Source organism: Tympanuchus pallidicinctus, unplaced genomic scaffold (assembly GCF_026119805.1).
Source record: "Tympanuchus pallidicinctus isolate F22 unplaced genomic scaffold, pur_lepc_1.0 scaffold7, whole genome shotgun sequence".
Classification (NCBI taxonomy): Eukaryota; Metazoa; Chordata; class Aves; order Galliformes; family Phasianidae; genus Tympanuchus; species Tympanuchus pallidicinctus.
The window spans coordinates 25,323,308-25,341,023 of NW_026294791.1; the positions used below are offsets into that span (position 1 = coordinate 25,323,308).

Genomic DNA, 17,716 nt, shown 5'->3' on the forward strand with positions numbered 1-17,716 from the left:
CAAGAAAATGGAGGCAGGAGCAGCAAAGATTTCAGCCAGGCACACATAAATAGGAACTGAGAAGGCACCCAAGCCATTCCCATGCACGCAGTGACATTTGCATTCCTGAGGCAACGTGTGGGGATCACGTCATGATTACCATCATCCAACCTGACCGACTTGAAATACCTCAAGGACATCACCCAGGGGCTCTCCTCCATTTGCTGCATTATTTCCAGTTGAACAGAAGCACATCAGAAAAAAGGACATCTGATTTCAACGGACACCGCAAAGACAAAGCATCAGCATCGCCCGCTCCCTTGGCACACTGTTCCAATGGTGAGCTGCACGTGTGGTTAACAATGTGCTCCCAGATCCCCAGGAATGAATGTATCCGGACTCATCTCTTAACCACTGGGCACCGCTTGATGTTTCTATGCTCTAATATTCCCCATTATCAAACTCTGGTATCAGTAGTTTTCCCCCTGTTTACACAGTGTCTGGTTTCAAACAATCACTTCAAAAAATGTAGCATTGATTTTAATTTTGAAGCCTTTTGCTGTAGGGAAAACAAGGAAGATGAAACTTGCTGTGGGACTGGAGAAGGGGAGTAGTATTGGTCTCCCATTAAAGCTTGCCACAGGCAGAAGCAGCACTGAATTGCTTCTTCAATTTCTCTTTCTCCACCTTAAAGCAGGTGTTGTGAACTCTAGAGCTTACCAAAAGCCTTCAAAAAGACCTGTCCAAATTTGCCAGAGTTGCTGGGTTTTGAGAGCAGCTGCAAATAAGCACAGGGGGAATATTCAAAACATACCTTATGTTTCCATGCTGTGACAACTACCTACGCTGGAAAAAAGTTTGTAGAACTGATGCAAATACAGATAAAAATTGCCTTACCAACCAGAGGGGAAGCATGCAAAATGTAAAAGCATCCTTCACTGATGCCTAAAGGTACAGAAAAGTGGGAGAGACCTGCAAAGTGATGATAAAACAACCAGGGAGAAGCAGCAGCTAACTTTGCTTCAAGAGGCTGGTGTTCTCCAAAAGCAGCCTACAGAACAGCAGATTCTGTCATTAAAAAGTTGGGGTTCACCTCCTTCACCCCTGAGGCCCTAAGGCAGACGAGCCCACAAGGTTGAAATTTAAAGCAAGCTTTTACATTTTTGAACCTCTTATATAAAACTAACAACTTAAAACCTATGCACATCCCCAACTGGTAATTCCTTAAATTACCACCAGTGAATGGGCTTCTGCTCCTTCTTGCAGTTGTCAGAAATGTCACCCTCCTACAGTTCTGATTTTGAAACCCATGATGCTAAGCAGCTTTGCCATCCCATGGATTTAAAAATTAGCATTCTTGATAAGTGAAACGACACAGAAACACGAGTACTCATTTTTTTCTATGTGAATTTTAGAAAACGATCATTCATAATATATGCAAATAATAGAGCACAGATGCCTTCTGATGCGGATGCTTTGTAAGCACAAAGTAGCAGTGGTATTATAAATCATCATGTATTAATGCTCTCTGCAGGAGGCACTTACAAGGAAGGGAAAAATGGATCTTGCTTGCACTAGGGACAGACTGATGGGCTGATTGATGGATATTGCTATAGTCAGTTGGTGATTTCTTCACAGCAATATACATTAGAGAATGCACACCCAAGTCATTCTTATTGAAATCTTATGCAGGCAGTTTAGGAGGGAAGGAAGACAGGCTGCTTATGCACTTGAAAAACGAAGTTCTCCCTTCAGCTTGGGGGCACGGTGAGTAGGGAGAGGCAATATTAATGCTCTTTTCCCCAAAAGCAGGCAGGAGGAGATGTATAAAAGCTTGCCTGAGGTTGCAGCACTTGTTAAACCACAAGATGCAATAAATATCCGCTTTTCCAACTCCTGGATCAATGTCATACGTACCAGACAACAAGGCTCACCTCTGCACTTGTCCTTTAGAAGTTATTTCTGTCATTTTCCCCACAAAAATGCCAAGCAGTAATAACTTCTCAATCCGACTCAATGCCACAGGACAGCACAAGCGAGCCAGCTTTAAAGCAACCTTCCCAGGTACCTAAAAATGCCAGTTCTAGACACAAAAGGTGCTGTTTTCTGCATTAAATCATTTTTAATGCCTATCTGTAAGGAATATCATATTGTTTGGAGAAGCAGTAGTACAACCTAACAGCCTCTAAGCACGCTGTAATCTGGTTCAAGAGCAATGTGGTCAGATAAAGGCAAGCAAACCATTTTGCGTTACGGAATCCCCACGGAAGGATGCACAACTATTTTGTGACACAGATAACTTTCCAGCTTAAGCCACATAAGCAAACCAGGCTGTACCACCACGACAAGCTACGAGCAGCTGAGCAGACTCACTTTTCAGGTGAGCTCCACAGGAGCAGGGCAGAGCAACCAGGAGGCCCCTCCTGTAGGAGTGATGGGCACCCAGGTCTCCGAGTCAGTCTGTTCTGCTGTTGAAAGCAAAGCATGCTAGCCCACACACGCATGTTACCATCTACTATTTAATCATTCAGATTGCTTAATGATGTGATTTTAGCATAACCAGGGATTCTCAGCACTCACAGCAAGGAGAAGATGACAACTTCTACGTGCCACCGTGCTGATGTTTACACTGGTAAAATATGAGGATGTGTTCCAGAGTACATCCTTCAAAACCCAGCTGAGCTCACAGACATTGACCCCACAGGAGCTCAGGGGTAGCAGGGTACAGGACTTCCCAAATGCTACTTGCTGGAGCAGTAGGGAACAGAAGGGCAGCAGGAGCTGGGCCCACTGACAGCCTGTGAGGATAAACGGGGACAGGAAGGCAAAAAATGAAGGTGAGCAGCACAACAAACCTTCAAGTTCTCTAGCACATAATAACACAGGCAAGAGCTCTCTTGTGTAAGTGACATTTTAAATAATGTCACGAAGCTTTTTCCACACTTAATTTTGAGAGGGGGTTGGAGGCAAGCAGGTTAGCAACCCAAATGGAAATTTAAATAGAACGGCGAGGTCCTGGCCTCTATCAAGCTCTTCCATGCCCAGGCAGCCACCCCCAGGCAAACCACCCCTGGCTGCTCATACCTTGCCTTTACAGCAACTGAGCAGCAAGTCACTACCCCTATAAAGCTTCCTGCTAAGGAGCTGAATTGTAAACTGCTTTTAAGGCATATCTTAACAAGAGGATGCTTGAGAGTAGTAGGAAAAGAGACAAGGAGACAAACCACTAGCTGAAGATCAAAGCTGAGTGAGATCCATTCTCACAGCCACATCACTAGCATGTCTAGCACTAGGTAAGAGAAGAAACTTGGATTACCTAGAGCTGAGACAGTAGGCACTGAAGGAACCATCACACAGCCTGAAATAATCTTAAACAAAATAACAACAGTAATTTGAAGGCTAAGTGAATTATTGTGATTTTGGTTGTTAGGCATATCAACTAAAGATGCCAGTTCCCAAAGTCAGGCCTAGCAACATGGAAGCTTTGCCATGGTAAGTCAAAGCACCCTTTGCCCTCTTTGCCATGGAAAAGTGCTCTGCCTTTGTTAGAAAACAGCCACCCAAGAAGCAGCAGTAAGGAGCTCTGACACAGCTATCTCTGCTACGGAGACTGCTGCATTTTCAGAACTTCACTGATGAGGTAACTATGGGGCTGTGTGCTGTTCCTCCCCTCCACTTGCCTTTCCATACCACCTTAATTACATTTTTGTCCCCAATCCAAGTTAGGTAGCTTCAGTATTGCCAAGGGATTTAGCTAAGTTATACTGCTAGTACTGTGGTAGTTTGTAAGCATCTATTAATGACTACTCTAAAAGCATTAAGCTAATTTAATTCCAAATTAGGGCGAAGACATTATTTACAAAGTCATGCACTCCATAGTGCTTATCCAAACTGTGACCACATGTCTTATGTAAACCAAGGACTTCTATTAAAGTATGAATACATCCAGCTGTATACTTAACATACATTATGTAAAGACTACTTAGTATCTGTTGCTGGTCTTCAAGTGATGATTTTTTCTCCCCAAGAATGTGTTTACAAAGAACACCTTCAAATATTTTCTCTCCCTGACCAGAAAAACGGGTGTTCAAAAGGAAGTACAGACTCAAAATGTTTCTAGAACATGGAGCTGTCTTTAAAACAACAACAACAAAAGAACAAATATACCAAAAATCAATTAAAAACCCCCACCAAAATACATGTTTCCAGATTTTCCAAAGATTGACACGGAAGCAATATAAGTGGCAGCTTGAAATGGATTGAATTTTAAGCACTTCAGATGGGGATTTCTGAGCTAGCATATTAGCTAGAAAGAAGAAACACACCCAAGAGATACCAAACCTTCAGAAATGGATGACAACAGAAAGAGATCGAGATGTACGGCTTGATCCTCCATCCACTGAGACCAGAAATATCCCCTGCTTCACAAACCTGAAGATCCAGCCCAAACACTCGAGAGCTTCCATTTTTAAAGCAGCATGAAAGAAAGTGGGGAGTAATTTTTGAACCCTGATACCAGGAGGATTGTAATTGCCAGTGCATTACAGCACTTTTCTGTATTAGATAAAGCTAAAAACAACTACAAATACTTGCTGTGAAAGCAAACAGAAAGGCAAATAAAAAAACTCCAACAGCACAGCTTCCTCCCTTCCGTATGTCCATCAGACTTGCATCTCTGTGGTTGTCTAAGAAAAGTCAACCTTCCCAGGCAATGAAGACTCAGCTGTAGCTCTGCTGGCTGTATTTCCATGACTAGCAGGTATTGCAAAGGAGGAGGAAATAATCTGAAAAGAAGTAACTGCCAAGGAAAACAAACTGCATGCAGACCGTGAGCTGAAGCATCCACTTCTCCCTGCCCTGTCTCCACTTTGAGATGCTGACTTCCTACAAAAAAAAACAAAAAACAACAGGAAACAAGGAAGCAGGGTTTTCAGGGAAAAAGGAAGTCTTGCAGTGAACTGCCCCTTAGGCTGCTGTTTGGATAGCAAAGCACTTCCCCACCAATGTAGCAGTCAAGTATGGAAAACGAAAACAACTTTTCTTGCTCACTGTGCAGGCCAAATGCTTTGAGTGCTTATTTTGCCCAAATTCAGAAACAAACGAGTGAAAATAACACAGGCAGTTTTGTTGGAATACTAGCTTCATTCATGCTGCCCTGCACTCTTACTTTCAGACCTAATGCCCATCCTTGGGCAGACTTCAACAAGAGCAGGGAAACAGCTAGGAGACCTTTTCCTCACCGAGATTACAAACTCACTGTACAGTACCTCCAACAAACAAAAAACCAATACACGATCCCCACTTGACCATATAACTTTTTAAACTCCTGCTGGGATCATGCAGGAATTGCCACACCGCCCCAATGGCTTGCAGATTGCTTCCCCTCTTCCTGCAAGCTTTAGTGTATGGTAATGCTAGCTCTACGTAGCACTCCCACAAGAAGTTCAACTTGCTTGTTTTCAGAACAAACTAAATACCAGTGATTCTTGCAGAGCAGGGTTGAGGTTGCTGTGCCAATAAGGAACTCTATTCCACCCTGAGGTCACCGCTTGCTCCTTTTGTATGGTGAGAAACCACAGTCTTACCAACATTGTCAGGTAGGAGGTGAATTCTTCTTGATTTGCACAGACAGAAAAAAAAAAAAAAAAAAGTCTAATTCACAACAACCTGCACTTCCAGCACCAGGAAACAAGACAGAAAACCACCAGCCAGAAATTGTCAGTGTCTAGTAGCCCAAAAGCATGCAGTTGCACTTACCAGGTATGCAGCAAAGAAGCTGGAGCATTCTGGAGAATGAGTAGTTAAGGCCAGCTATATGGCTTCCTACCCTGCCTATGAATCATGCAGCCTCCCTCCCTCTTAAAACTCAGTTCCACCTGTGTTTATAAGAATACTGTCTTAATCTCTATGCAAGCATCAAAATAATGCAACAGCCAAAGCCTAAGGTCTTTCCAAACATTAAAGATAAGCACCAGAAGGGCAGTATATTTTTGTTTGTTTGCAATCCCTAATCTGTTTCCAAATTAGGGACCAAATTTAGTGGTGAAAGAAGGGAACACAACAAGAGACAGTACAGATTAGCAAATTTTTATGAGGGTGTACCAACACCAAGCCCTCCATCTTGTGGACACAGGCTTAATTTCCAGCTGCTGTACCTTAAAGAGCCTTCCTCAACACCCCGGCAAAAGCTTCCCTAGAGAATGCATCTGACTTTTCAGAGTGACCTCATGACTTAACAGGGCACGGCTTTAGGAACATGAATGCTGTAAAAAGCTGGCACTGGAATCATGCTGTATTTTGCAGCATTTGGCATTATCCCTGTAGCCGATTATTCCTGGAATCAAGCAAGTGGGTATAGACAATTACAGCCTCCACTCCAGAAAAAGGACCTAGTCTTCACAGACAGAGTGCAACTGAGCTGAAAATCTGACTGAAGCATACTCTAAAACGGATCAGAACCAGCATGAAAACGAACACAAGAGTATCTTCAATCTCCTCTTTCCTATGCCAGACTGGAACGCCTGTGGTTGGCAACACTTGAAGGGTGCCCAGAGGTCTACTCCAGGCAAATGCACCATGGAGCTGTTTCACTTCTCTGGCAGGCATCCACGTCACAACATTGCCCTCCTCAGACCCTGCTGAGCTCGCTGCAGGTGCAGGAGGAGAAAAATGCAATGTTGTGTGGCATAACAATAGATCCACTGCGTAAGGAGCAGCACTGTTCAGCTATGTAAGGAAACTCTATGTAGGCTCGACACAGCTATTTGTAGATGCCATTATCTGCTCAGATAATCAGCTATTACAGAAGTCCACATTTTACAGCTAGGTTTACCATGACAATTCCAGCACCGTTTCCCATTAAATTCATATATTGGAAGTCCACTGAACAGTTAACTTTCGGAATACTGCTGATACTGTATGCAGAAACTATAGTTGCATTGTCTGCTTGTTGATTCCTTGTGCAGATCTCCTTCTCTCTCTCTTACTATAAGCAGTCACCCAAACGCACAGAAAATTAAGTGGAATGGGATCATTAGGTCTCTGTTCTGCCATTGTCCCAGCTTCAAATCCCCCCATTATTAGCTCTCCTAAAAAACATTTGTGCTGCTTGATACCAATTAGTCGAGAAATCTGAATAAAAGATAAAAGGAAGTATTCCCTTTGTGGAGAATTAAAGCTTTGAAAAGGTACGTATCTCTACAGGCTAGAAAATGGATGTGTATCTCGATGCCAACAAGCCATTTACTAACACCATCCACTCACTGTATTCTCCTGCATCACGTAATTTTCTGACTTCTATACTCTACAGCTCATGTTATGCTTACCCCCAGCTATCAGAGAACAGCAGTGAGCAGGTCAAGCCTCAGTGTACCGGAATGCCCCTTCCTCCCACCTACATGCAGACGAGGCTGATTTGTTCCCATTGACTTTAAAGAGCCATAAAGGATCTCTATGAAAGAAGTTACCTCAAGCATTCATCAGAATTATGCATCTTTCCCCTTCACACATTTTAGAGACAGACAGTGCAAGAGCACCCTCAGAGTACCATTTAAACCAGGCACAACATGAACAATCTGAAGCGCTGCTACTCACATCTCCTTCAAGAGATCCCCAGTGATTTCAATTCCATATCATAGAATCATCATAAAGCGGCCTGAGTTGAAAAGCACAACATCTAGTTACAACCCCCCTGCCATGAGCAGGGTCACCATCCACCAGACCAGGCTGCCCAGAGCCACAGATTGGAAACTCTAAAGGATACTTCCTGGCAATCCCCTGAGATCACCTGAATTAAACCTGAAAGGGCCCAGGACTGTGTTGCCAGGAATCCTTCTAAACTTTGCTGAAAGCTTGGTTTGGGAAGATACACATTTGCCCCAAAAAGGCTCAGGCAGAAGGTTTTCATTTTCTAATCATGAAATTCAAAAGCAGCTGCAGCACAACTTCATTGGTTCAGGCTAACAAAAACAGTCCCTCCGAGTCAGCAAATTAGTATTCTCCCTGGTCTACAGGAGAGAAGGAAAAGAAGGACTTCATAATCAGTGCCTATTAAAAGCTGTTTCTAAGGCAGAAAAAAAATTAACTGTGAAGTTTCCATTCTTGGTTTTGGTAGGTATCACTTACTGCTTATGCAGTCTCTGAAAAATATCTTAACTAGATCAAAAGGCATGAAAATAAAGTGCTTTCCAGCTTGCTATAATTTAACATCTTAAGGCAAAGGCTGTTAGAAAAGCACACAGCTCTACTGTACAGAAAACAAATCCTCATGTATTTATGAGCAACCTGTAGGATTGCTTGAACTGCTTTGATTTACCAGAGCTCACTGGAGGACAGGAAGCAAGGTTGGCAATATCACATGCTGGAAACATCACACAGTGCCAGCAGCAGGTAAACCCTGAGAGATCTTCCCATAGCTGACCATCAAGAGGGATGTCTGGCCTCATCCAGAGACCTGACATCATACAACAGCATGCATGTAGTGATGTATGGGAGGTAAGGAAAGCCTTTCAGGGAGAGGGAGAGACTATCAACCCAACAACGTAAGGAGCAATAAGCCACGTTCTGAACTTTGGAATCCACCACACAAACTTCCTTCTCATCTGTGTGACGGTTGAATACTAACACACCTCAATTCCATGCCAGCCAGCAGAAAAGTACCAGTAATCCATTTTCTCTCTGTCAACTACTTAAACGCATGCAAGTATGCCTTTAAAAAACACTATGCATGAAACTGAAATGGAAAAGGTGGATACGGACAAGCAGCGAGGAAAAGCTCAGAACCCTTGAAGTTTCTAGTTACATTCAAGCTAGTCACTTCAAATTTCCAGCATAACACTAATGAGCCCCATCCTGCCTGACTGGACAGCAGCAGCAGCCCCATCCCCATCTGCACGGTGATGTCAGGAAGGATCTCACCTGCGAGCTGCATTCCGCTCCAGTCCTCCTCCCTCCACCATGGTCCCACCACCGCGCCAAGCAGAAAGTCAGCACAGCCTCTGCATGCTTCCCTCCTGCTCTGTTTTCTCTGCCGCAGACGGTTTGGAATGCAGAAAAGCCAGAGCTGAAGCCTGTGGAGCACGAGCAGCTCTATTCAGCTCCTTGGCTGTAGTGGAACAATAGCTGCCCTTGGTGGCTCGCCTCCCCTCACACGCAGCCACAGGATGGGGAGACGCTTCATTTTCCCTGTCCCGGGGGTGGCTGGGGGAGCGCAGAGCCAGCGCCAGCACTTGGGGTGGAGTGGGAGGGGGTGTGGGCAGGAGGAGACGGCTCTGAAGCAAAAACACGCCCGATGCTGAGAAAACTCAGGGGTTTGGAGCAGCTGACTCCAAGCCTAAAAGCAGCAGCAGGGAAACTTAAGAGGCTGGTAGCATTGAAAGCCATTCCCGACTGCAAGAAGTCAAGATGAAAACACAGCTTTGTCAGATGAACGAGTAGCTGTGACTCCAAATGTGCCTCACTGAACCCCAACTTTGCTTGCAGACACTGCCCCACTTCAACCATTCTACAGCCAGGAAGTATGCAGTACTCACAAAGCCCTGAGATGCACTTAAAAAGAAAGAAGACAAACTTTTCTTTTCTCTGCATCCTGAGCTGCCTTTGTTGTTGTTTCTGTTAATTCCTACTGTGATTTACGGCTCTGGTTGAGTCTGTTGGTTAAGCTGGAAATGGTTAAGCTTTTTCAGAGCTCTTTCCTTGTTTATTTTACAAGGGCCAAGAGCTGAACTTCCAGGTGTAACGTTGCTCTCGAGAAAAACACAAAAGCTGCTCTTAAAGATGCAGAAGCAGAAACTTGGACATTTTGATTACCGCTGCCGTCATGATGTCTCCTACATTGAAAAGCCCCTGCTGAGAGCAGTGTGTCAAGTGGGATCAGTGTAAAAGCCCAGGGCTGGATTCCCAGCAGATCCCACCTGCCAGGCGGGGACTGGAGCAGGCAAGCACGCATGCAGGAGGAATGCAAAGCTGCCCAGCCTGTTGCTGAACTGGCTAAAACTGCTTGTGAAGAGCCGAGACCAGCAGCTTTCGGTGTGCTGGGTGCAGGCAGGAGAGCAATTTGAACTGGTTTACTCCAACTTTGTAACGTAGTAGTACTGCTCCTTCTCTTTCAGTTCCCACGTGGGTACTTCCTTTGGGAATATCACTGTTGCAGCCATTCCCTGGAAGAAACAGCACCTTTGGTCACCCTACTTCATCAAAGCTCACGTGAGAAATCTGCAAGTGGGGCACAGCACAGACCTTGAAAAAGAGATTTCTGAAGGCCTACTTAAACAACGCTGAATGCTAACTAAAGAATAGAAACATCTAACTGCTCCCTTGCTCTCTAAAGCGAAATGCTGAACCGTAGCGCAAAGATAAGCACTAGAATGGAACTGCAACTCAAAACTCAAAGGAAAACCAAAAAAGGACCTCCCAAACCTGTCAGTGACAGCAGTACAGCAACATAAACACTCAGATCTGTTTGACCAGCTGCTTAGAAATGTCCAGTTGCTGGAACTGGGAGGGCAAAACAGCCTCATGACCTCAGCTGATCGAGATTCAGGCAAAAACCAGTAACCGCTTGTGAATGATTGCAATCTCCTCTCCCTCACCAAAACAAAACAAAAAAAAAAAACAACCAACAAATACTGCAGTAATTATATAGAACATTTCATTCCACAGCGTTTTTTTTTGTTTTGTTTTTTTTTTTTTTTAACCAACTACATTCACAGCACCACAGAAAAGCATCTCTGCTGAGGGTGGAGCAACATCAGACAATTCATGTATACCACAAAGCATGATAGAAGAGATGGAAAAATTAAGGACTGGTAATGCTGCAGTTGGGTTTGTGTGTCTCTTCAAAGGGTTCTAACGCTTTCATGGGGGGAAAAAAAAAAAAAAAAAAAAAAAAAGGAAAAACCCAAAGCTACTAACTGATACTTTGAAGTATTCCAGAAATTGCTCAGTTTCAGGTATTTGAAATGCAATTTTGGAAGTCTAGGACTAGATGTTACTTCCAGAAGACTGCAACCTTCATCATGTCATTCCAGCTTTTCAACCTTATTTTCTCCTCTTGTCTTGTTGAGTAGCTGGGTGCCCAGGTCAGCCCACCACACCCTGCATTACCAATGCAAGGAATGCAACGCCCCTTCCAAAACTCACAGTCTTTACAACCCAACAGAAAGCACCACTGCAGTCCTTCCCACCCAGTCCTGGGCAGAATGGTTAACGCATCACCCTCATGGTCCAAGGAAGACCAGAGCACTAATCCAATGCTGAACCCCTACAGACCAGCCTCTAGATGCTTCCTTTGGGTTTTCCCAGCCTTTAGACTGGCAGCTCCCACCATTCAGCCCACGGGAAGTCCTCTCCAGTGCCTGCTACAGTCAGTGGGTAATGAAGTTGGGTGAAAAAGCAAAGCACTCATTACTTGCATCACGCTGATACCCTGGGGTCAGCAAAGTTGGTGATCGCTGCTTTAGACTTTCCTGCTACACATCAACAAAAAGTGGGGAAAGTCCATCTGTGAAGAGGAGCTCAGTGACTCAGTTTTTCAGTGATCTCACTGGTCAGACCCTTACCAAATCTACACGTAGCTCCCTTGGAAAAAGAGAGGTTGCTAGTCAAGCAAACCATTGCAGTTGAAATGGAAAGACAAAGAAAACCCAGGAAAACAAAACAAAACAAAAAACCACAACAGAAAAAAAAGCATCAGTTCTTTGCTGGATAATACACAAGATAAAGCAATCTCAACCATACATCAGGAATTATTAGCTTGTAGCCAGAAGCACTTACTGGACACCGAGTTGAATCTTAATGGGCACTAATCACCACTAGAACTTACAGCCCTCTCCATCTCCAGGGCTTCTTCAGGGAATCAGGGATTTGCCTGCGACACAGAGGTGCCTGCTAGAAGAGCTGATGATGAACTCCAGTAGAGTTCAATAGCCCACTTTTCCTTTGTGGCATTATTACTTTTTCTTTTAAGTGAATTATCCCTCTGTCGTGCTGCTGAAACATTTTTGTCTCTTTTGAAGATAAAATCACAGTTCTAATTCTTTTCTTCTTCTGCTGTGGTAGAGCAATCAATTACAAAAGGAGCAGCAGGTTAGTACAATATCCAGTATACACCTGAATATGTCTCATTTAATAACTAAGCCACCATACACATTATGCTTTTTCTTTTTTGGTGTAGCTATTATAGCAGTTTGCCCACAGGAGATATGTCACTGCCCCACTGAAGTGTAAATATCACAGGATGGCACAGGAAGCACTGTAAAATTTGCTTTTTTAATTTATTTTTTAAAAGCTTGACTTGCATGCTTCCCAGAGGCATTGTGCAGATTAATTAGCTCATCTTCATAGGCCATTTTCAAGATATAAAGTGCTATGTAAGTAAGTACAATTACTGCCTGATGGAAAACAAATCTCCTGAGGCCCTACATGAAAAAACCCAATATACAAGGGCTGCCTGAAAAGTAATTTTATTGTTGGCTTGTGATGTAAGAGGAGGACGTTGGTGGGATGACAGTAGAGGTTGAACCTTCCCACCAACATTCCATTCCTTTTTGTTGCTGCGAGACAGATGGTGAAAGAGGGTCATCTGTATCTGTAGTAGCTTCCATGGAAAGAAATTGGAGGCATTACTTCTGGAGCAAGCTATGTATAACAGACAGTAGATTTTTTGCCTCACTGTAGCTCTCTTAGCCAAGTTCTGCATTCTCAGCCAGAGCTAATTATTTGGAAGAAAATCTCCTAAATGGATCAGAAGCACAGAAGGAGACCTGCCATGGGCCACAACAGCAATCCTTACCTTCATAACGCAGTGCAAAACAAAAATATAAGGATTCAGTTTTTAGCACTCTAGAGAGAAGATGCAGGGCAGCTCATTGATTACTATGGTGCATTTCCAGCCAACACTACCTGTCCACTTTGGTTTGTCACAAGAAACTCCAAAGTATAGCTGTGTGCAGAGCACATGCTGAGAAGAGGGGGAGGTACAGGAAAAGATAGGTTCAGGCTTCCCAGAAACAACCCACAACCATGGGAAATAAAAACTCGAGTGGCAGTCCCATGTTCCAAGACTCATTAAGATAAAAAAACATGATGCTTTTAATAGTCTGCTCAGCACACGTACTGAAACCTATGGGCTGTGACCAACTTGGTCTAGTGGGAGGAATCCCTACCTATAGCAGGGGGTTGGAACTAGATCATCTTGAAGATTCCTTCCAACCCAAACCACTCTATGATCCTATAAAAACAATATGTATGTGAACATATGCATGATTTCACTGCATGAAATCTAACCAATTCACTGATTGGTGGCAAAGCAGGGAGACAGGAGCATGCGCACATGTGTGCAGCGGGCAAAATTTAGTATGTTTAATTTCATACCAACTTGAAGCGAGATGCACCTAATCTGATACCATAAATATTTGCATTGGCATCTATCAGTTCATGCTAAAGCAATAAACCGGTCAGCAATGAGTACTGGAACTAGGAGTCTGAAACAGATTTAATTACATCAACCTCTTCTTTTTTTTAATTTAGCTCAACGTTCAAATTAACTGCATAGAAGCCTTCAGATAAGGAAATTCAGGCTGTAGGAAGATAGGTTAATTTTCCATTAAGTGTTAAGTCAGTTGTTACTGAAGGAAAAAAGGAGCGCATACACGGTTGGGTGGAGTGTAATTACTTTTTGCCACAAGATCAAACAGCTATAAAAGAAAGCCTACAACATTTAACAATGCACTCGGTAAGTTCATGCACGACTTAAGGTAGATTTCCCTAAAGAATTTCATAAATACTTTTTTTTTTTTTTTTTTTTTAAGATGTGGAAGCTAAGGAAAACGATAGCTTCCTTTCTACTGAACTGGGGTTCAATTAGAACATAGCCAACACATCTTCCAAACGGCCAAAGAGCTACCATATATACTCAGGCTCACATAACAAAATCTTCGAGTCTTCTGAAGCAAACTGTTGAGCAGGCTGGAAGCAGCGGGCAGGGATGCAGAACAACGTTTCCAAGAAACAAACCCTAACGGAGCACGTGGCCATCCGAGAGAGTTCAGACTATGTGTTCATACCCTTGTTAATTTCTGCTCTAAAAAGGTTTAAGATCTAAGCAGATAACATTCGCTTCATGACGAAACTTGGCTCTCGGCACAGATGATCTGCAGCCAAGGGAATAAAGTTTCAGCAGCGTTCAGAACAAAACAAAATCCTCTGGCTTTGCTTGGGTTAGACAAGAAGGAAAAGACAGCAGCTTGGCAATTTTCTGTATACAAATAACTGCAATTGCCCAGAGGGAATGTCACTGAGACATAGGCATCCGGGTTATACCCAGCCTCCCCAGAGCCTGTTTTAATTTCAAGCAGAGCTTTCTCAATTCCTCTCATCTTTCCAAGGCAGGCAAATTGCACTGTGCATAGTCCAAATTTCAGATTACTTTGGGGCTTTTCCCAAAATTTTCTAACCATAGAGAAGTAGGTGCTTCTCTATGTAGCTCTGCAGTAATTTAACAATACTCAAAGGCAGCTGTATTTTACAGGAGACTTACACAAACACAGCACGGAGCTGCGATGAACAACACAAGTACAGAGCAGCGCTTGCTATGTTGCTTCCAGTCATCTTCCAGCTGCTGGGTGCCTTTCAAGGTAGAATTTTGATATAAAAGACTTGCAGGTAAAAGAAAAAACAAAAGCAGCAACACAGAGGATACTGATTTAAAAGATACACCTGATCCTTTGGATCCCCAGGTCTATATAAAGGAGGATGTGAATCTCTCTCATGTATGTTTATGCCCCTATATACAAACACGCCCATGCAAGCCCAAATCAAGCAAATCCAAAGAGCTGCAAACAAGTGAAGTCAACACATCTGTATCCATCTTCCTGCCAGGGATAGTGTTGTGAGGGGGCATACAACACACACAACCACTCCCCTCCCCCAGAGCCCCTACTCTGCATCCCAGCCGTGCAGGAGAGTTGACAGGAGATAGGTAATTTGCACGTTGCAACACAGTGAAAGAGCAGACAGCGCTGTGGGGAAAATTCTTTCATCAAAACACGTCACAAATCTGTAAGGCTGAGATACTGGGAGATGTTAACTGCATTTCTCCAACCTCCCTATCTAACAGATACACTTTACAGGCAAGGCTGAGTGATGGAAGAGAGCCCTCTTTCCAGCACAGTTTTGTTAGAAGTTGCAGGAAAGGTATTATTTCAAAATCCTGCACATTTCTTAAATCTTTCCTGAATACGAAAGGTTTGGTGCATTGCAGATTTTTTCTTTGACCAGGTCACAAACAATCTCTCTTCTTCCAAAGCAGACCGTCTCCCCCCTTCCCCTCCCAAGCAGTCACCCTTTTCAGGCATTCATCCCACACCTCGGCGCACCAGGACTGTAATTACATGGTGTGCACGGAATAAGTCTTATTTATTCTTTCATCACAAAGTACTCATTCCAACTGGAATATGCAGAAAGCAAGGCTCAGCTTTGATTTAGCTGCAAACAACCTTATGTCTTAGAAGCAGCAGTTACTGAAATAACCCCAGAAATCTTTTTAGCTAACGTCTGTTCTCTCCTGCCAAGTTTTTACCTGAAGGAAGAGCATGGGCTGTGTGCTTTCTCGGTGCAATCATCCCACGTAGGAGGGCTCAGCAGCAGCTTGCAGAACTACCTGCACATGGCAGGCAGCAAGGAAGCTAGATGTGATTGAACCGATCTGCTGTTGCTCACTCCATCTCCAGGTCTCTGGACATATCACCTTTTACAACATCACCGAGACAGCATTTCTGCACAGCTTACCGGTCACCTGATAGCTATGCAGCATGGATCCAGAGCCAAAACAGATTGGTGCTTCGTTTTTATCACTTCTGCCCTTGTTTGCCTGATCAGAGGATTTTCTGAACTCAGCAGAATTGATACTGAAAAAATGAGCTTGAGTAAGTGCAGTGGGGGTGATCATTGAGATAAAATCCATCAACTACTCACCTAAATCCAAAGATCAAGAAGTTAAATGCAATTTTTGAACCTCAAAATTTCATCTTTGCTAAATTTCAAAACTGTACGTGTAGTACACCATAGTGCAGCAAGGAGGTGGCTGCTATATTTACCATGTGCATGTAAATATCTCCTTATATTTTTATATCTTCATAAAGCCTTTCTATACATACAAAGCATTTATATGATCAAGGAAGTCAGTATCTGAAGGGATCCTGTAGGAAAGAAGGGGACAGACTCTTCAGCAGGGTCTGTTCTGACAGGACAAGGGGAAATTGCTTCAAACTAAAGGAGAGGAGATGTAGATGAGATATAAGGAAAAAAGTTTTTATGAAAAGGGCAGTGAGGCACTGGCAAAGGTTGAACAGACAGGTGCGGGTGCCTTGTCCCTGCAGAGACTCAAAATCAGATTAGATGAGGCTCACCTGATGGAGCTGTGGGTGTCCCTGTTCAGTGCAGGGAGTTGGACCATATGGCCTTTAAGGGTCCCTTTCAGCTCAAACTGAACTCTACAATATGGTTCTAAGTCAGGGTGCCCAATTTCCTAGCTATTTGCATTCTACTGCTGATCTCCCAAGTGGAGCACATTGCAACACATCAAAAGCACTCTAGTCTTGCTCCCTATATATTCTTGACATGCTGGACTGCCTCCAGGTACTTAACACTCTTCTTAAGCTGGCAGGCCTGAAACTGGACTCAGTATTCCCAGTATGTTGGTAGTGCTGAGGTCAGGAAATCAGCACAACTGGTCTTCTATTGTCACACTCCTGGTTGCAAAGACAATTTCTACAGCGATGCTCAGAGAACAGCAACTTGAGGGCACAGATACACCCAAGCAGGAAGAGCAGATGCTGACAGCAGGCTGGAAAGGATGGGGATAGGAGCTGCAGAGCAGTGACAGGAATCAGCTATTAAACAACACAGACAGAGCTGAGGCACTGAAAGCCTTCTGATTCTCTGGCAAAAGAAGGTGTATCCATAGCCCAAAAGCTTGGAAGATGAGCCAGGGCATGGTGCAAGGGGAGCAGACACTGGGTATACAGTGCTGTCTGTACAGAATCTCCAACAAGGCACTCACAGCTTGCCTACCCAGACCATCCTCAGCTTTGGTGACAATTCTACCTCCCTCCAGCCAAGAAATTCCAGAAAAAAACCACTTTGAATTGGTGTTTCCAGACACTTGTCAGCAACAAAACTAGCTGAAGGAGCCCCTGCCTCCTCTCCTCTCCTCTCACATTTGGCTGCACGTTGCTCTTGCAGAACCATTCCCCAAGTTGTGCTGGTATGGTCATCTACAAGGCAGGGCAGTGACTTGGATTAAAAAATAGCTGCAGAAATAAATGACTGCACAGTGCAGGGAGACGAACTTACTCACTGGCACGGGGGAAGGAAGATGGAAAGTCTAAATCAGTGTTGCTGCCAAGTACAGTGTCAGTCAGATCAGTGCTCCTCTATGCCAGAGCTCCTCGTCTGTACTCCAAATTAATTTTGTTTACAGCAATTAGATGAGTGAAGGCAAGAACCAGCACACTAGCATTTAACATGTATGGAGGGTACATACTGTATTTTCCCATGTTTTTAGACCCAGCAACTGGAGAGAAAACAAAAATTCTCAGCACCGGTGACTCATGCTGAGGACAGAAGAAGGATGTGCACAGAGCATCGTTGTCTTTGACCTGCTTTCATTTAGCACTCACAGTCTTTTATCAAAAACCTTCATGTGAGATGTGACTGAGAAAGCACAGGGTTAACTTGC

At 43.8% G+C, this 17,716-nt stretch overlaps 1 protein-coding gene across 10 annotated transcripts in view; it reads right to left on the bottom strand.

Annotated features, from left to right (window-relative positions):
* RASAL2 (RAS protein activator like 2) overlaps window positions 1-17,716 on the bottom strand; it is a 153,822-nt gene that overhangs the window by 57,018 nt on the left and 79,088 nt on the right. The window contains exon 1 of one of the 10 annotated variants that reach the window (XM_052665763.1): window positions 8,896-9,188. The exons of the other annotated variants lie outside the window; for them this stretch is intronic. Within the exon in view, the coding sequence (XP_052521723.1) occupies window positions 8,896-8,908 (13 nt within the window). The 5' untranslated portion in view covers window positions 8,909-9,188. Of the gene's footprint in view, window positions 1-8,895; window positions 9,189-17,716 lie in introns of those variants that run through there. 10 annotated transcript variants of the gene reach the window in all.